This window comes from Sus scrofa, chromosome 3 (assembly GCF_054392235.1).
Source record: "Sus scrofa isolate SSC_HxYL_T2T_F1_AM1 chromosome 3, Sscrofa_HxYL_maternal_Yorkshire_Landrace_v2.0, whole genome shotgun sequence".
Taxonomy (NCBI): Eukaryota; Metazoa; Chordata; class Mammalia; order Artiodactyla; family Suidae; genus Sus; species Sus scrofa.
In genome coordinates, this window is record NC_139385.1 from 99,526,611 (window position 1) to 99,546,959 (window position 20,349).

Sequence of the window (20,349 nt, forward strand, 5' to 3'; positions counted from 1 at the left end):
AGTCAGTAGCTCTTTTGTTTGCATAGTAGTGAAATGAAATGAGAATAGAGAGAAAATTACATAAAAAATAAAATCTCATAGAGATGCTCTTTTAAATTGTCAGTTTGAAAATTAAACGATTTTAAGTGGAATACAGACATCATTAATGTAATGTAAAGGCAGACAGGGGCACTAACACAATCTCCTATGCTTTAATTTTAGTCGACTCTATGTCCTCCAAGGTGGCCTTGCCCAGCAGGAGTGGAGGGTGCCGGAGCTATTGCACAGACTACTGAAGTACTTGGAACCCAAACTCACCCAGGTTTACAAAAATGTCAGGGAAAGAATAGGGAGGTGGGTATTTTTCTCTCTGTGGTGTGATACTCCTCTTGAGTTCTTTTTATTAAATCTTAATGTTTAATGAAAATACATGCTGGTTATGTTACTGTTGAGTTTCATGATATCCTCTTCTTCAGATTTTGTTTTATATTGTGTTGTGGGACAGTAGACAAGGAGCTGTGAATGTACAGTAGAATGGCAGTGTGCTCCCAAGCCAGTGGGGAATAGTCACCACACTGCAGTTTCTGATACCTCAGATTGTAGGCACAGAGGCACAGGACCCTCTCCAGGGACTGTCTTGAGAAATTTTACTTTGGTTGGGTCAGACTTTAGAACCTGAGTTTTTGGGTTTTTTTGGGGGTTTTTTTTGTTTGTTTTTTTGATAAAATGGTATCTCTTCTTACTATACATACTTTATTTTACAGTGTGCTGACCTATATATTCATGATAGATGTTTCTTTGCCAAACACTGCACCAACAGCATCCCCTCGTGTCCCTGAGTTTACTGCTCGAATTCTAGAGAAATTGAAACCCCTCATGGATGTGGATGAAGAAATTCAGAACCATGTTATGGAAGAAAATGGAATTGGTGAAGAAGATGAACGAACCCAGGGCATTAAACTCTTAAAAACTAGTGAGTAGCTAAAATTAGTAAAAACTCCCTTTAAAAATAGATGTTGTAGGTTATCCTCTTTTCTTCTTTACATACCCCCTTTAATTTTAGTAAAATGACATAAGATAAAATTTACAGTTGAGTGGCATGGAATATATTCACATTGTTGTATAGTTATCACTTTCATCTTTATACTCATCTTTCATCTTTATACTCTTCATCTTGCAAAACTTAAACTGTATTCTTTAAGCAGTAACTCTTTATTCTGCCCTCCCCTATCCCCTGGCAACCACCCTTCTACTTTCCATCTGTATGATTTGTCCATTCTAGGTTTCTCACTGTAAGGATAATCAGACAGTATGTGTTCTTTTAAGTCTGGCATTTTTCACGTTGCATAGTGATTTTATTGTCTATCCATTCATCTGTTCATGGACATTGACATTTAGGTTGTTTACGCCTTTGGACTATTATGAGTGATGATGCTGTGAGTATTAATGTAGAGGTGTGTTTGAGTCTCTGCTTTCAATTCATTTGGGTATTGAAAGCAGAATTGCTAGACTATGTGGTAATTCTGTGTCTAATTGTTTTTGAGGAGCCACCAAGACATTTTCCATGGTGGCTGCACTATTTTACATTCCAACCAGTGATGAAGTAGGTTCCAAATTTTCCACATTTTTACTAACAGTTGTTTTCTATGTTTATGACTGTAGCTATCCTGATAGGTGTAAAGAAGGTTTCTTGTTTGTTTGTTGTTTGTTTTTTAGGGCTGCACCTGCAGCACATGAAAGTTCCCAGGCTAGGGGTCAATTTGGAGCTATAGCTGCCAGCCTACACCACAGTCACAGCAATATAAGATCCGAGCTGTGTCTATGACTTATACTATGGCTTACGGCAACACTGTATCCTCAACCCACTGAGCAAGGCCAGGGATCAAACTGGCTTCCTCATGGATCCTAGTTGGGTTCATTAATTGCTGAGCCACAAAGGGAACTCAGAGAAGGTATCTTGTGATTTTGATTTGCATTTCTCTGTGACTAGATGTTAAATATCTTTTCATTTGCTTACTTTCCGTTCTCTTTCTTTCTTTCTCTCTTTTTTTTTTTTTTTGCTTTTTGGGGGCTTCAGTAGTGGCATGTGGAAGTTCCCAGGCCAAGGGTCAAATCAGGGCTATAGCTGCTGGCTTATGCCACAGCCACAGCATGTGGGATCCTACACCACATCTGTGACCTACAGCAATGCTGGATCCCCAACCCACTGAGCGAGGCCAGGAATTGAACCTGCATCCTCATGAATTCTTGTCAGATTTGTTTCCTCTGCACCATTTTTGTTTCTGTTTTGGAGAAATATCTATTCTAGTTCTTGGCTTTTTTTTTTTTTTTTTTTTTTTTTTTTTTTTGGTCTTTTTGTCTTTATAGGGCCATACCTGTGGCATTTGGAGGTTCCCAGGCTAGGGGTCTAATTGGAGCTGTAGCCACCAGCCTACGCCACAGCCACAGAAATGCCAGATCCGAGCCACTTCTGCGACTTACAACACAGCTCATGGCAATGCTGGATCCTTAACCCACTGAGGGAGGCCAAGGATTGAACCCACAACCTCGTGGTTCCCAGTCAGATTCATTTCTGCTGCGCCACAACGGGAACTCCAGATTTATGTATTCTTTTTTTTGTTGCCTTTGCTTTTGATGTCGTGTCTAGGAAATCATTGACAAATCCAATATGGTGCAGTTTGTTCCTTTAAGACTTTATAGTTTAAGCTCTTAGGTTTTGGTCTTCAATCCACTTTAATTTTTTTTTAATTATTTTTTTATTTATTTGTCTTTTTTGCCATTTCTTGGGCCAGTCCTGCAGCATATGGAGGTTCCCAGGCTAGGGGTTGAATCGAAGCTGTAGCCGCCAGCCTACACCAGAGCCACAGCAACGCTAGATCCAAGCTGCGTCTGCAACCTACACCACAGCTCATGGCAATGCCGGATCCTTAACCCACTGATCAAGGCCAGGGATCGAACCCGCAACCTCATGGTTCCTAGTCGGATTCGTTAACCACTGAGCCCTGATGGGAATTCCACTTTGAGTTAATTTCTGTCTCTTGTGTAAGATAAGGCTTTGGCTTCATTCTTTTGCTTGTGATGTCTAGTTTACCAGCACCAGTTGTTGAAAAGACCCCATTTTTTCATTTAATAGTCTTGGCACTCTTGTTGAAAATTAAATGGGCACAAATGTGAGTTTATTTCTGGGCTCTCTGCCCTATTCAATTGGTCTATATATCTGTCCTTATTGAGCACCACGCTGTTTTGATTATGATAGCTTTGTAGTATGTTTTGAAATCTGAAAGTGTGAGTCCTCCAGCCTTGTTCTTATTCAAAATTGTCTTGATTATTGGGATTTTTCTATTGTATCTAAAATTTTTTCAAGAATTTTAGTATGAACAACTGCCCTAGTCATCATTTTTGCTTTGTTGGGATTTTTGAAGACTAGTTTTAATTTTTACTTGGTTTGGGTGTTTATAGTCTGTTAAAGAATTTGCTGGTCCAAATTTTTTTTTTTTGTCTTTTGTCCTTTTCAGGGCGGCACTCACAGCACATGAAGATTCCCAGGCCAGGGGTCGATTTGGAGCTGTAGCTGCCAGCCTACGCCAGAGCCACAGCAACGCCAGATCCGAGTTGCATCTATGACCCATACCACGGCTCAGAGCAATGTCAGATCCTTAACCCAGTGAACGAGGCCAGGGATCAAACCCGAAACCTCATGGTTCCTAGTCGGATTTGTTTCCGCTGTGCCATGACGGGAGCTCTGTTAATCCATTCTTTGAGTGTGGCTTCAGTCCCCTAGGTTGGTTGATAAGCTTTGTTATGTGTCCTGTCACACTGCTGATCAAATTTATGAAATAACACAGATGAACTCTTTCCTTACATTGAAGACCTATCAGGGTAGCCTTCTGACACCAGCATTAAAGAATTATTCTCCTTTGTAGTCTCTTAACTGGTTAGCGAAGACCAACTCTTTGTGTTTGTTTCCCTAAAGTATTAAAATGGTTGATGGCGAGTGCAGGAAGGTCCTTCTCTACAGCAGTCACAGAACAGCTTCAGCTTCTACCTTTGTTTTTTAAGGTAAGTTTATGTCTGAAATTAAGACTGTATCTCCCTTTGACCTTCAAAGGAATTTATAATTATCACTAAATGGTTGATAGGTTTTTAGACTGTGTATGATTTGGTCGAATCTCTGAGAAGTAGAATAGTCACAGGAAAATCATTAGGTGGTAGTGGTTAAATATTTGTTGAAATAATATTAGGTAAGAGTAGGATCTTGACAGTTACATGAAAAGTTTGCAAGGTAGAACATTGTTTCACTGGTAGCAAATTTCCAAGTAATAGTTAAGAAAAATACTGATAACTGAAAAAAAAGAAAAATAACAAAGTAACACAACATTGTAAATCAACTATAATTTACTTATTTTTTTAAAGCCACAATGACATTTTTGAATTTAGCTATTTTTGACTCTTTAGTTCAAAGTATAACCTGAAGATCAAGATGTTCAGTATATTGTATTTATTTTACAGTGTTAAATGGCACTGTTTATAGTTGGTTCTAACAAGTGTTTGTAGGAAGTAACTTGTCTCTGATAATCATTTAATGTCATGAAAATTTTATTTGATGTAAGCTGTAACCTGAGGTGGTTTTAATTATCTAGTCAGAAAATGAAGTTAATAAACTAAGACTGATATATTAGTTTTCCAACATTATAGTTTGCAGTCATGCTGTGGTTGGTTGTAGTTAGGAAAACAGTTTAGTTTCATTGCAGACTGGGAAGACTTGGCACAAACATCACCGCTACTTGACAATTATTGGTCAATACAGTTGTTATCATTTAAGAAGGAGGGCCTTTGTTACTGTTTATTACCAAATGGTGTGTGCTAAACTTTTCATCTGCCCCAGTATACTTTGTCTTCAGGAGATTTCAAAAAGATAACACTACTGGTAATTTTCAAAGGATTCACTACCAAAATACTTTGTCAATGCTCTGTAGGGCCTTTTACCCAGGAATACCTCTCAGATCTTTTGCGGTATAAAAATGGACAGCAGCTGTTAGTGTATATATATATAGGTCTTGGTTAGTTGTAGGTCCTTGGCGTAGATATGGTTTGTTTTTAGGGCAGTGGTGCTTAAACTTGTTTCCATTGCCGTGTTTGCAGTGGATCTGAAAAATGATCTCACATGTTGATAAATGGATTATGAGTAGCTGGAGTTCTATAGCTCTTTTCTTATAAAGCAAATACTATATGAGAATGAGGTTGATAGAAGGGTGATTGGAATCTATTTGAAATTTACAAAAAATTATAAATCATTAGAAAATTATCCCTGAATAATTTGCTAGTGATAGGCCTAACAATTCACATGAATGTGCATATATTGAGATCGAGAGTTTCCTTAAGGCCTTCTTGGCAAGTAGGATCTGGTATATGAAGGCATCGCAGCACAGATAAACAAAATTATTGCGTAGATAGATTAGATGTATAGAGTGAAAGAGGACCGTACAGTTTGCTAAACTGTAAGAGGAGCACAGGAATAATGGAGGTGAGATGAGAAATTCTGTTTTGAACATATTTGAGATGTTTGTTAGATTCTAAATGAAGTAGTATTTATCTTATCCCTTAAAAAGCAGTTTTATGTCCCCCTCCCTAAAAAAGAAACCTTTAAGGTACACATGTATTTTACTTTCAAAGTGAAAGTTTCAGCTCTTTGTCTATTCTCATTTAAGATTCTCCATATTGCCCTAAATATTAAGAGAAGAGAGTTTCCAACCAAGACTAGTTAACACAGCACTGGTTTTGGAGAAAATGAGACCTAGTCTAAAATCCTGTTTGTGGAAGGTGGTTTTTTGGTGACCTTGAACTACTACAGTTCTAAGTGTGGGATAATATCAGTAGTATTCCTCACAGAGTTGTTACAAGGATGAAATGAGATAATGTCTATAATCTAGAGTGCACAGTGTAAAATATGCACTTATCTTATTTTGCTACTAGTGTTTAATGGAATTTTTATTTAGAGTAATCAGGAACTCAAACGGTGACTGCCTGAGAAACAAAGGGGACATGTTACCGTCTAAGTTTCAAACTTTACTAAATGTCCACCAGAACTCACCACTATAGAAAAATAGCTTTGCATAAGTCACATTAGAGAAAAACCTGCAGATGTTATATAATTGATATAAAACCACATGCCCGTGATAGCATTTCTTCAGAAAAATCAATTATTCTCATTGATTAGAGGAGAGGAAGACCCTATAAAATATTTCATTTGCTAACTAAATGGGCAGCATTTGGAGTTCTCGTCATGGCGCAGTGGTTAACGAATCTGACTAGGAACCATGAGGTTGCGGGTTTGATCCCCGGCCTTGCTCGGTGGGTTAAGGATTCAGTGTTGCCATGAGCTGTGGTGTAGGTTGCAGATGCGGCTCAGATCCCGCGTTGCTGTGGCTGTGGCATTAGGCTGGCAGCTATAGCTCCAATTAGACCCCTAGCCCTGGGAAACTCCGTATGCCACGGGAGCGGCCCAAGAAATGGCAAAAAAAGACAAAAAATAAATAAATAAATAAATAAATAAAATGGGCAGCATTTTCTGCAGGTTAACACAGTTTAAAATCAGTTAAATCTTATGATACACTAAAAGTAATAAATTTTGTATGATAATAGAGCAAAAGAAAGATTAGGATTTTCATCAATTAAGTTTTGTCTTTATTTTTTCTGCCTGCATCCAAGACATGTGGAAGTTCCCAGGCCAGGGATTGAACCCTCACCTCGATTGCGGGCTGGGCCGCAGCAGAGGCAGTGACACATCCTTAACCCACTCCACCACAAGGAGACTTCATCTGTTAAGGTTTTTTTGATTGTAAGCACTAGAATGATTGACAATGAAAGTAGTAAGGTAACTAGATTACTTGGAAGTATCTAGATAGTTCACAGAAATGAAGTAAAAGCTTAAGTGCTGCTAGGAATCACAACAGCTCTAGGTAACAGAAACTAATAGCCTCTTCAGGGTGCCATCCCCTTTTTCTCTTTAAAATTGAGATATCGAGAAGATATCTCTTTGGCCAGGGAGTATGGTCCCTTGATTTATAGCCCTACCAGAACCGCAGAAAAGAAAGATGATTTTCCAAAGGTTAGTCAAAATGTCATTATCAGCAGAAGAGGGAATGGATATTCACTAGGAAATGGACATATTTCTGCTACAAATGGCAATTAAAACATCCTTGTTATTTCAAGGGTTAAGGAAAACCCAAATTGCCATAGGTCAGTCCATTTTACAGTGTGACTAGAAAGCTAAAGAAAATAATATACAGTACTAAAGACAGACCCTAAATATCATGGCCATATAGCCTTTTTTCCCAAAACTTTATTTTTCAAAACTATAGTACAGTCTCACAATCAGGAAATTGAAATCAGTACAACATGGGTATAATTCTGTGCCATGTTATTACACATACAAATTTGTGAAATCACTGCCACCATTAAGATACAGAAGTATTCCGTCATCACAAAAATTTCTTTGTGCTACCCCTTTATAGTCACACCTACCTCCCTGTCTCACCATCCTTAGCCCCTGGCAGCCATCAATTCTGTAATTGTCATTTCAAGAATGTCCTATAAATGGAGGTATGTGACTTTTTGTAATTGGCTTTGTTTACTCACATAATTCCCTTAAGACCCGTCCAGATTGTTGCACAATAGAACTTTTTTTTTTCTTTTCTATCGCCTTCACCCTATTATTAGAAGGAAGATTAAGGCATTTATTTTTATGAAAGGGCTCATCTACCCTCTTTGGTTCCAGAAGAACACTTCCAAACTCTAGGTTGTCTAAATGTTAGCTTTTCTATAACCTTGCATATGGTTCTTAGAAAATTATGACAGTGTGTGCATGTGTTCTTTTAAAAGTCACATGGATGGGGGAAAAAACTGTAACTGCAATGTATACATCTAAGGATAACCTGACCCCCTTGCTGTACAGTGGGAAAATAAAAAAAAAAAAAAAAGAAAAAGAAAAAAAAAAAGTCACATGGAAGAGGTCTGTGGCTGAGCAGGTTAAGGATCCACTGTTGTCACTGCAGCTGTGGCACAGGCCCTGGCCCAGGAACTTCTGAATGCCATGGGTGTAGGAAAAAAAATTAAATGGGAAAACAGTCATATGGTATCTAAAAAGAAAATATAATGCTTTTAGAAAAATATCAAATGAAAATTGAAAATTGAAAAGTCTAAATGAGCTAACCAAGATTCAGTTACAGTTACCTAAAAAGCAGTTGCTTATAGGAAAATGTAAATAATATTACTTGTGATTTGTTTCTTATTTTTTTTTTGGCTCTGCCCACAGCATGTTGAAATTCCCTGACCCGAGCCACTGCAGTGACAACTCTGGGTACAGGAAAAAAAAAAAAAAAAAAAAAAAAAACAGTGCTAACAATATTTTGCAAATACGAGTATATTTGTAGAATTATTATTGTATGTTAGATTGTTAGGTAAAAGTAATCTTGGTATGGAGTTCCCATCGTGGCTCAGCAGAAATGAATCTTGACTAGTATCCATGAGGGCACAGGTTTGATCCCTGCCCTCGCTCAGTGGGTTAAGGATCTGGCGTTGCTGTGAGCTGTGGCATAGGCCAGCAGCTACAGCTCTGATTGGACCCCTAGCCTGGGAACTTCCATATGCCACATGTGTGGCCCTAAAAAACTAAAAAAAAAAAGTAATCTTGTTATATACTGCCCTCCAAAAAGGCTATTTGTGTTATCTCCTTTATCACAACTTTGATTTCTTTTTTAAATCTTTGATGGCTAAATAGATAAAATAAATCATTGTATTTCTTTGGACTATCTTTACATATATTAGTTATTTGTATTTTTCTGTTGGTTATTGTGTGGAGTTCCATTTTATAATATTCCATATTTTTAAATGATGTTTTGAACCTTGCCAGTCCAAGATTATTTTTTATAGGCAGTTACATCTTTTTTTGTAACATTTTTGTGATTTTTATCTTTTAAATTTAAATTTGCAGTATAAGATGTAAAATTTGTGTAAAAGGTAAAGTGTTGATGTAGAGATATAGCTTAATTTTCACAATGATCCATCTTTTCTCCACTGATTTAAAATGGAATTTCATATACTTGTTTTAATAAAGACTGTTAAGAGAAATTACTTTCATCAACATTGGGCAGATTATCACTGTGAATTAATATACTCAACTTGGAGAATCACTTGTTAAAGAACAGTTATCCTGATGCTTGTTAAAAATCATATAGGAGACTTAATTCAGGACTCTTGAGATAGGTGTTAAGACTGTCAGTAGGGGAGAGAGATTGGGCTCAACTCTGAATATAGCAAAGACAGCTGGGGATATTTAGCCACCAAGCAGAATTGGGATGGGGGGAGTGGCCAGTGAGTGGAAAATTACAGAGGAGACATCAAAGGTAGAGAATTTCACTCAAAGCTTGTTGAGACAGTCATGTTGTCAGGGGTGTCAAATGAGGAATTTGATCAGATATGGAGGGTGAGGGATGCTCTCAAAACAGAATCATTGGGTTCTTGCTACAGTTGGACTCAGCAGACCCAACATGGGGCCCAAGGATGAAAAGAGGGCTCAGAAGAGCCTGTCTGAAGTTTGGTCAAGGATGGAATCTTTTTCAGAATAAAGGTGTGGTTAAGTTCCCATTTGTTATAGGTATGCAAAGAAATTTGGTAAGACTAGGCTTTGACCGTTTCATCTAACTTGATAAAATCCTTTGTGTTTAGAGGGAAATAATTTCTTTTTGCATATTAAAATTATACTTTAACAAGAAACATGAAGTATTTTTATAATCATAAAACAAAATTAAATGAAAAGAAATATGTTTTTTAAAATGCAAGATGAGAGAGTTCCCATCAGCAGTAACAAACTCTGCTAGTATCCACAAGGATGTGTGTTTGATCCCTGGCCTCTCTCAGTGGGTCAGGGATCTGGCGTTGCAGTGAGCTACGGTATAGGTCATTGATGGTTCAGATCGCGCATTGCCCCACATTGCTGTAGCTGTGGCTTAGGTCAGCAGCTGCAGCTCTGATTGGACCTCTGGCCTGGGAACTTCCATATGCCGAGGGTGCAGCCCTAAAAAACAAACAAAAAAAAGCAAAATGAAAGAAATGAACTCACCGCACTGTGTATCTGGTTGGTTAGATAGAATACAGAGCAGTGATTTTAAAAACAGAAAATCATACATGCCTTGTGGAATATATCCTCAGTAATAATACTGGAATGAAGCTATTACATGTATTGTATAAACATGATCAAATAAATAACAGTTGTTAAATAGCTGAGATTTTTAGCATGAGATTTGAGTTACAGAAATCCAAGCTTTTTAGTAAAATCCTGGTAATCCTACATTTAAAACTTAACCAATGTGATCTCTCATGGTGTCTGTCTTTAGAAAATATGGTTATATCCCAATTCTTTCTGCACCAAAAAAAAAAAAAAAAAAAAAAAGCCCAGAACCACTAATCAGCCTAGTAGAAATGCTGTCCAAATTAGGGTTTTTAAGTGTCACATCCTACTGGAAGAACCAGGGCTCCTTGGAGAAATGGCTGATTTCAGTTTTAGACCTAGGTCATCTTGTCATACCAGAAACCCAGGATGCTATAGTCATGTTAAAGTACTTGAGCCAATTTGAGCACTAGTAAGAAGAGTAACTACAGTGGATTATAGCCATCAAATTGGTTGTAATTTCTGGTTCATAATAATAAAATGTATTGTTCACTTTTGGAGGATAGAAAGGAAATCCTTCTGAATATGGGAAAGTTTTTCTACATAAAGCATTCTACGCAACAATGAGGAAGGAATGGGTGTCACTATTTTCCAGACTTCTGTCTTTATAATGATTCATCACAAAAAGAGAAAACTGGACACTAGTGAAGGAGATACACAATATCATTTATGTTGTGCCCAATCCGACTTGAATAAAATTAAACCTCTAGGTCTAATGGCTACTTTATAGGATGTACTGGAGCCAGTGAATGCCACCAAAGGGATGCCGTCAGAGAAGGGAAATCACAGTAGGGGAGACTATAATACAAAGGATCTATCCCCCCTTTGAAAAAATCTTAAAGGAGGAGGGAATTTCTAGATTGTTTTTAAATATGAAGAGACATACCAAATGAAGTGTTAAATGGTCATTATGTTGATAACCAGATTCCCAAAAAACAATTGTAATAACATGTATGAAAATAGTTGGGGGAGTTCCCATTGTGGCACAGCGGAAATGAATCCTACTAGTATCTGTGAGGATGCAGGTTCAGTCCCTGACCTCACTGGCATTGCCTTGAGCTGTAGTATAGGTTGCAGACATAGCTTGGATCCTGCGTGGCTGTGGCTGTGGCGTAGGCTGGCAGCTGTAGATCCAATTAGACCCCTAGCCTGGGAACTTGCATACACCACAGGTGCACCCCTAAAGAAAAAAAGGCAAAAAAAAAAAAAAAAAAGTTGGGAAAATTTGAGCACTACCGAATATTTTATATTTTAACGGAAATTTTTTCCTTTTTTGGCCGAACCAATGGCTTATGGAATTCTTGGGCCAGGGATCAAATTCAGGTCGCAGTTGTGACCTACACCACAGCTGCGGCAACGCTGGGTCCTTAACCACTGCACTGGGCCAGGCATTGAACCAGCAGTGCCACAGAGATAAGCTGGATCTTTAACCCATTGCACCAAGCAGGGACTCCTGTAATGAATTTTTGTATGTGATGTCATTACAGGTTTTTTAAATAAGAGATTTTATCTTTCAGAGATAAACAAAATACTTATGGATGAAATATGTCTGGGATGTCCTTCAAATAATTCAATTGACTGAGGAGGAACCAGAGGGGTTTGTCATTGTTGAAGAGGTGATTGGTTCATGGGGAGTCATTACACTCTTCTCTAGCTTAGTATAAGTTGGAATTTTTCTGTAGAAGTTGTTAAAATTAAAAATGTTACTGCTGGAGTTCCCGTCGTGGCGCAGTGGTTAACGAATCTGACTAGGAACCATGAGGTTGCGGGTTCGGTCCCTGCCCTTGCTCAGTGGGTTAACGATCCGGCGTTGCCGTGAGCTGTGGTGTAGGTTGCAGACGCGGCTCGGATCCCTTGTTGCTGTGGCTTTGGCGTAGGCCGGTGGCTACAGCTCCGATTCAACCCCTAGCCTGGGAACCTCCATATGCCGCGGGAACGGCCCAAGAAATAGCAACAACAACAACAAAAGACAAAAGAGACCAAAAAAAAAAAAAAAAAATGTTACTGCTTTCATGTAAGGATGCCTTTGTACTTATTGGCTGTTTTTCACCTTATGTCTTTGCTTTGTTTTATTTTCTCTAGATTGCCCCAGTGGAAAATGACAATAGCTATGATGAACTGAAAAGAGATGCAAAGTTATGTTTATCACTAATGTCTCAGGGGTTGCTTTACCCTCATCAAGTGCCTTTGGTGCTTCAGGTGCTAAAACAAGTAAGAGTGTATATCAAATACTTAGATCTTTGGTTAGGATTTTGGTTTACTATTCTAAGAATTTCACTAAGTCAGCTGCAGCGTATGGAACACGATATTTGTGTTCATTTCGAATCTTCTTTTAGTATGAGAGAATATATATATTGACCAAAGAAACAGATTTAGATTCTGTACCTGCCTTTGCCATGAACATCTGTGACCTTGGGTATGTCACTCTGCCCCCATATTTTCTGTACTCACAAAGAGCTAATTCTTGGAGCCCTGGGATACAAAGTGCTTATGAGGGAGGAGGTGGGCATTTTCCTTTACCATTTCCCCTTTACTTTATTCACTTACATTTTCTGAGCTTTGGTAGATAGACCTAAGTGAGTGTATATTTGCTGGCTGCATTTTTAGTATACTGTGTGCTCAGCTTCATTCGGGTCATATCTGTGTTATATAAAAATGAATTTGTTCCCATGGTTTTCAGATGTCTAAGTTTGATTACCACTGAAAGATACTTAACAGCCCTAAATGGTATTTTTTTTTTGCCATAGAATTTTATAGTTTTTGATCATGGTTGCTTTCATTACCCTACCTGCCACCCTCAAAAATAAAATAAAATAATGTGTAACCCTTGGAGGAGTTAGTCATTAATTATAAATAACTCTTCTAAAATTGACTTTTATCTATATGTTTCTTTCCCTTTACATTCAACCATTCATACGTTCTGAATAACTAACATTGCCTGAAATGGCTTGTACAACCTTGTATTCAGAAGGAAATATAAAAGAAGCTTGCTCTAGCTTTACCCATAAAAAGAGAATTATAGGAGAAGATTATATTATTTGTGTGTAATTTCAGTGTCATCTCATGTTCTTGTTAGCACTGTTTTCATTGTTTCTACTCATTTCTCATTCACAGACAGCAAGAAGCAGTTCTTGGCATGCTAGATACACAGTACTGACCTACCTCCAGACCATGGTATTTTATAACCTCTTTATTTTCCTAAGCAATGAAGATGCAGTTAAAGACATCAGGTGGCTGGTTATAAGTCTTTTGGAGGATGAACAACTAGAGGTAAAATTTAGTATGGCACATCAAAATTTAATAAATTTAAAGAAAGTATTATAAATACTGCTTACCCCCCCCACCCCGCATTTTGCTTTTTAGGGCCACACCCACAGCATATGGAAGTTCCCAGGCTAGGAATCAATTTGAAACTACAGCTGCCAGCCAACGCCACAGACAGCAATGTGGGATCTGAGCTGAGACTGCAGCCTACACCACAGTTCACAGCAATGCTGGATCCCCAGTCCACTGAGCAAGGCCAGGGATCAAACCATATCCTCATGTGTACTAGTCGGATTTGTTTACACTGTGCCATGACAGGAACTTCCTGCATAATCCCTTTAAGGCAGTATTTACACACTGATGTGTAGAGTAAAAGTAACTTGCATTTCCTGTGGTACAAATGAAACAAACATCGGACATGGTCTTGTTCAGGCTTCCCTGTGCAGTTAAGCAGATAGCAGTTATGAATCAAAATTTGCTTATCTATGAAATCGCAAGTGATAATTCTCTACTTATTTTAGTGATTTTTAAAGGACGAATAGGCATGTATATGAAAGCAGTTTCAAGAGAATGAAAATCTATACATAGGTGCTATTATCCAGTAGATTTAAGACATGGTTGTTATCCTTTTTAATTTTCCTTGGCGGAATAATTAAAGTCAGGTTTTTTTTTGGTGAGATTACATTAATATTTTGTACAAAAAGGCAAGTTTATCAGTTCACATTAACCTACTTATGAAGGGCGTGATGTAATCATTATGGAATGAGCTATAACTTTCTAAATTGGCCTTAGATTTAAAAAATATATATTTGAAAATTTTGTGAAATTTTTATTTTATTTTATAGATTTTCCATATAGTGGAACATTCCCAATAATTATGTATTTTATTAGAGAGCACTGAAAATTAACTTGTATTCATAAGAAACTGGGAATGGAAATTTCTTCACTTCCATAATAAACCTATTCCTTTGGTATTCCAGCTTTCCTGTCTTGGGAGCAGATATGTCTAGCTTCTAGGGTACTCATGCAGTGGTTAAAACTCCAACAGGCAATTAAGATATTTGCAACTATCTGTAAATTTTTTTTAGGGATTCTTAGGTATTTTTTTAAATTAAACTTAAAGGAATAGAAATGGAAAGGTGGAAATTTTTTTTTTTTTTTTTTTTTTTTTTTTTTAGAGCCGCACCCGCGACATAGGGAGGTTCCCAGGCTAGAGGTCGAATTGGAGCTGAAGCCTATGCCACAGCCACAGCAACGTGAGATCTGAGCAGCGTCTGTGACCTATACCACAGCTCACAGCAATGCTGGATCCTCGATCCACTGAGCAAGGCCAGGGATCGAACCCGAATCCTTATGGATACTGGTCAGGTTCGTTTCCTCTGTGCCACAACCGGAACTCCAAGCAAGATCTTTTGAAGTAATAAGTAGCAGAATATTTAAGTGGTTTGTTGTTTTTGTTTTCAAATTATTATTGCCTGTCCTTATGACTGTTGGGAAGAAATTTTTGTGGTTTATATGAGATAACTTTTTACAGCTATTTTTGTCTTCCCAAATTTGAGTTCCCATTTCAGTTTGAGATGGACTCTTAAACACTCTTCATTTTAGTACTTCCATAAACTGTAGTTTTAGTCTGACAACAGCCTGTGAAATTTATAAGTAAAATGGATATAAATCTCTACTATATATGTCAATTATTGAAATTAGTAATCCTCTGTCTTTGTTACCATTGAAAACAACAGCATTTGTTTTAAGATTTGTAAAGTCTAGGAAATATTTATTTTAATGTCAGGTTCTGGCACTACCTTTACAGTTACACCTCAGAAGGAAAAACTGTCACTCAATGGGAAAATAATTAATGGTGGAGAAATTTAATTTTGTAGACAAAGTTAAGCATTTACTTTATGTAACCCTAATGTAGTGACTTTAATCCATTTTGAAGCCAGAGACCATTTGAGAATCTGATGAAATCTGTTAAGAAACCACAAAAGAGCATTTACACAATTTGCATACAGATAATCAGGGAAAGTCCCCACCCTGGTTCCCAGAGCACCCTCCTGGCCTCTCCAGGCTTAGGATCTGAGTTCTTTTTTTTTTTTTTTTTTGGTCTTTTTGCTATTTCTTGGGCCGCTCCCGTGGCATATGGAGGTTCCCAGGTTAGGGGTCAAATCGTTAACCCACTGAGCAAGGGCAGGGACCGAACCCGCAACCTTATGGTTCCTAGTCGGATTCGTTAACCACTGCGCCACGATGGGAACTCCGGGATCTGAGTTCTAATGGAAGTGATTCTCTCTATAGGTTCGAGAGATGGCTGCTACCACCTTAAGTGGTCTGTTACAGTGTAACTTCCTTACCATGGACAGTCCTATGCAGATTCATTTTGAGCAACTTTGCAAGACAAAACTACCGAAGAAAAGGAAGCGAGACCCTGGTTTTGTAGGAGATACGATTCCTTCTGCAGGTAACAATACTGGTAGAAAACACCTTTGGGGAGTTAACCAGGTCTGCTCAACAAATACTTATTGAATGCTTGTATGTGCCTAGGTGTTTGATAGGTGCCGGGAATAGTTGTCCCTGCTTTTGAGAAGCTTTGCATATAGAAGGCAAGATCTGGGTATAAAAGCTAAAATTGAGAGTGGAACAAAGGAGCACGTACACTGCTGCACACAACTATTAAAAGTACCCCAGGTCTGTGCCCTACCACCTGAAATCTCTTTCTATAGAGAGTGTATCCAGAATTAGTTCTTTTGGAGGCTCTAAATACTTGTTTTTAGAATTTAGAACTCAAGTATCGATTACTAAGAGAAAAACCTAAGTAACAAAACAGGCCTGCTTTCATTTGGAGAGGGGAAGAACATCATTACTTCACTAGGCATTTGGTGAGAGTGTGAGAAGGCTTTACCGGAGTTGCCACTCTGAGCGTGAAGGTAAGCAAGAGAATAACATCAGATGACTGGTTTAAAGAGAAATTTAAACAGGATGACAAGCATCTCATCTTGCCGCTGTTAACTACAAATAGTCACAAGAATAGTGGGAAACAGGAAGATTATTAGTAAGTAGGAAGCTTATTGAATTTGCAGGAAGTGCTTGGAATATGCAGCTTTTAAGTGCTGATTATAGTAGGATTACCTAATAGTAATTTTCAATAAAATACCAATGTATTTTTGCTTGCAAACTGTGTTTTTTAATTATTACGCACCAAAGTAGTTTTAGATCTCTGTCATACCAAATGGCATTGTTTATAATCATGATTACACAAATTCCCTTTTTCTTAACTTTAGCTCCCTATCCACCAGGCTTTGTGTGTACACATGTAATAGACTTTCAAACACCATATATACACATCTTTATTTAAAAAACAATGAAAATTTGAAAGCACTTTAATGTAACTTCTATCACTAAAAAGCAAAACTAGAGACCCTGTGGAATACAGACACATTACAGTTCTGTTTTGAGAAATACAGACATCCTGCATTCATAGTTTGTTTACCTAACTAATTGGTGCATTCTGTGGTGGGGGTAGACATATCCAGAAAAGTGGGATCTCATTTTGACTGGTGCTTAATTTTTTTAGGATCAGAGATTGTACTTTTGCATATGATATGAATTGATCAGAAAAAGCCATTTCTACATTAGTTTTACCAAATACATGGCACATTTCTGACCTGAATATAATTATGCTGTCACTGAGGGGCAGCTATAGGATGTTTTTAGTTTAGCCTCAAAATCATGTTTTTGATATGTGCGCATATACTGTCTTTTAGTTTTTTTCATTTTATTTATTTTTTGACTGTGGCATGCATGCAGTGGCTTGATGTAGGATCATACTAGGGATTGAACCTGGGTTGGCAGCTCTCATACCAGGGATTGAACCTGGGTTGGCAGCAGGCGTGCAGCAGCTTGATGTGGGATCTCAGCTCTCAGACCAGGGATTGAACTTGGGCCACAAGTTCAGTTCAAAATGCTGAGTCCTACCCACTAGACCAGGGAATTCCTCTGAGTCATTTTATTTTATTTATTTATTTTTTAAACCATTTTGGCTCTTCAATTTATTTATTTATTTTCAGGGCCGTACCCGTGGCATATGGAAGTTCCCAGGCTAGGGGTTGAATCGGAGCTTCAGCTCTTGGCCTACGCCATAGCCACAGCAACACCAGATCTGAGCCACGCCTTGGACCTACCCCACAGCACACGGCAACGCCGGATCCTTAACCCACTGAGGGAGGCCAGGGATCGAACCTGCGTCCTCATGGATGCTACTCAGATTCATTTCCACTGAGCCACAACTGGAACTCCCCCAGAGTCATTTTAAATGGAGAAACTCGCGCATTGGAAACAACTCTCGTAATTGAAAATTAATTTTATTTCACAATTCCCTGATAGCTCAGCAGGTGAAGAATCCAGCATTGTCACTGTTGTGGCACAGGTTCAGTCCCTGGCCTGGGAACTTCCACATGCCACAGGCATGGCCAGGAGGAAAAAAAAAACGAATTTTATTTCACTATAATGACTACAATAGAGTCTTGTAAAGTTTGCACATACATTGCTGTTTTCTTTGCAGAGTTGGTCAAACGTCATGCTGGGGTGCTGGGACTCGGTGCATGTGTTCTTTCTAGTCCTTATGATGTTCCCACTTGGATGCCCCAGCTCCTTATGAATCTTAGTGCACATCTGAATGATCCTCAGCCTATTGAGGTAAAATTCTTCCTTGTTAGTTTCTTTGCACGTATGTTATTGGTGATGTTTTGTAAGAAACCGTTTATACTTGTAATTTCCTATACACTCTGCATCTTCTGCTTTGATAAAGCTACTGCTACCTCTGCCAGAGCCAGGTCTATTCATCAGTAATTATTAAAATCTTGCAGAGATCTTGCTGCTTTGTATATTTGAGATCTTTTGATAGCAAGGAAATTACTGTAGCTTCTGTCCCTCCCATTCCAGTGGAAGAAGAGTATTGTCAATGTTGTCAGGATAGTTAAATTTTATACTTCTGTTTCACTAGTATTTTATATCTAGGAAGAATCCCAAACTGGGAGCTCAATTAGACAGGAAATTGTGATGAGCAAATATTTTAGTATTATTATAATTGAGCAAATAAATACCTGTGTTTCTAATTTAAACAACTTGGGAGATCAATGACTTTGTCCTTTTCACTTTGATAAATAGATATAAGTATATATTGAAACTGGTTTTAATAATGTGATATAAGTTCTAATTGCTTGTCTTAAAAGTGCAGCTAGTATTCGTTCTAAACAAGCAAACTTGGTGGCTTTTCAAAGTAAGATTGGTTTATTGGCTTTGTAGTGGTTGGTGAAGTGTAATAAGATCTGCAGTCTAGAAGGTTTATAAGTTAGCTAAAGATACCCTAAATATAACCCTGGAGAAGTTAAAATAAAATGTATGTGGGTTGCCTACTCCACAGATGACTGTAAAAAAGACCTTATCCAATTTCCGAAGGACGCACCATGACAATTGGCAAGAACACAAACAGCAATTCACTGATGACCAGCTGCTTGTTCTCACCGATCTCCTTGTGTCACCCTGCTATTATGCATAGAAAGGTGAGGCAGCAAAGTTTAAAGAAGTCTGAGTGCCTGGCACTCAGTGTCATTGGTTTGATAACTGAGAAGTGGGTATATTCCTAAGTTTTTTTTTTTTCATGACTTTTGCTATGGCCAATGGAACTAAGTTCCTAGCGCATTTTTTCCTTGCTTCTCTGCCTCAGATATTAAGCAGAAAATTGATGTAACTGCTTTTGGACCTTGATACACATGAGTGGGCTTGTTGTTAGATAAAAGAAAAAAGTTTCTTCTTCTTTTCCTCTACTCAGTAGTTGCCTTCTGAGTAGGGCCTGAGCTTCTGGAGTTGTCCTAGGGACTCCAGGTTCTATACAGTGGTGAGAACAGTTCATCTGGAGTCTTAAGTGTGTATTATCCATTCTATATTAAAGGGGGAGGACCCAGAAGCCTTTCTACTGGGATAGGATGAATAAAGTTTTCATTTATTTGACTCTTAAGAGTTGGATGTCCTGTTGTCTAACTAAAATTTTTTTCCTCCTTGATGCAGATGAGTAGTCCTCACTTCAAGCTCTTTTCATCAAAAATTCCAGATCCTCAGGTACCATCTGTGGTGGCTTTCGGCCGGTTTTAAAAGTCTGCCTCTGTTGAGCTCTCATCATTTTGGTGGTTTCTGTGTTTGGTCTCATTAGTCTGTGTTTCACAGGTTCTCAGCTGCCATTTGATTTCCTAACTTGTCCGAAAGTGTTTCCAGGATATTGATCACTTTTTCTTTGAGGCATCTGACAAAGCCACAATGTCTCAAACTAGAAATAATTACCCAATATGATCATGGCATCCAAGACCAGACAGAGTCTAGGAACTCATTATGAAACGGTATACTTGGAATGGAGATTGCCCATCTGTAATATAGGTCCTGTCATTTCATTCATCTCAGATTGATTTGAATTCTTTCCACATGGCTGTTGGGTTTAGAGGGTAGTAGGGCTGTGAGCCATAAATCTCAAGCCTTGAGAACCTTGGGTCTGGAGAGCCATGAAGAGGAAAGGAAAAGAGAGCAAGTCTCAAACCCAGCAAAGGACCTGATGGATTGCTTGACCAAGACACAGAAGTGAAGTCTGTGTCCACATGTTTCCCACAGACTGGAGTTTTTGGTGCTGAATAGAAGAGCATTTGCTGAAAAACTGGGGTTTGGTGAATAAATTTTTGATTGATTGTTCTGTGTGTATACAATGTGTGATTTTGAAAATAAACAGCAACAACAATAAAAACCCTGACTGGTTGATTTTTACCTGCATTCTTTGCAAATACTGTTTGGCCCTCTTTGAAAACTGTTATATACTTCACTAATGAAAGACTACTGTG

At 38.2% G+C, this 20,349-nt stretch overlaps 1 protein-coding gene across 3 annotated transcripts in view; it reads left to right on the forward strand.

Annotated features, from left to right (window-relative positions):
• PSME4 (proteasome activator subunit 4) overlaps window positions 1-20,255 on the forward strand; it is a 105,112-nt gene extending 84,857 nt beyond the window's left edge. For 2 of the 3 annotated variants that reach the window (XM_085019296.1, XM_003125150.7), the window contains 9 exons: window positions 202-333; window positions 744-952; window positions 3,953-4,038; window positions 12,290-12,418; window positions 13,322-13,477; window positions 15,767-15,929; window positions 18,030-18,163; window positions 18,891-19,029; window positions 19,535-20,255. In XM_085019296.1, the coding sequence (XP_084875422.1) occupies window positions 202-333; window positions 744-952; window positions 3,953-4,038; window positions 12,290-12,418; window positions 13,322-13,477; window positions 15,767-15,929; window positions 18,030-18,163; window positions 18,891-19,025 (1,144 nt within the window). In that variant the 3' untranslated portion in view covers window positions 19,026-19,029; window positions 19,535-20,255. Of the gene's footprint in view, window positions 1-201; window positions 334-743; window positions 953-3,952; window positions 4,039-12,289; window positions 12,419-13,321; window positions 13,478-15,766; window positions 15,930-16,012; window positions 18,164-18,890; window positions 19,030-19,534 lie in introns of those variants that run through there. The other variant, XR_014841957.1, reaches the window with a different exon arrangement.
• Window positions 20,256-20,349: the final 94 nt, after the last annotated feature.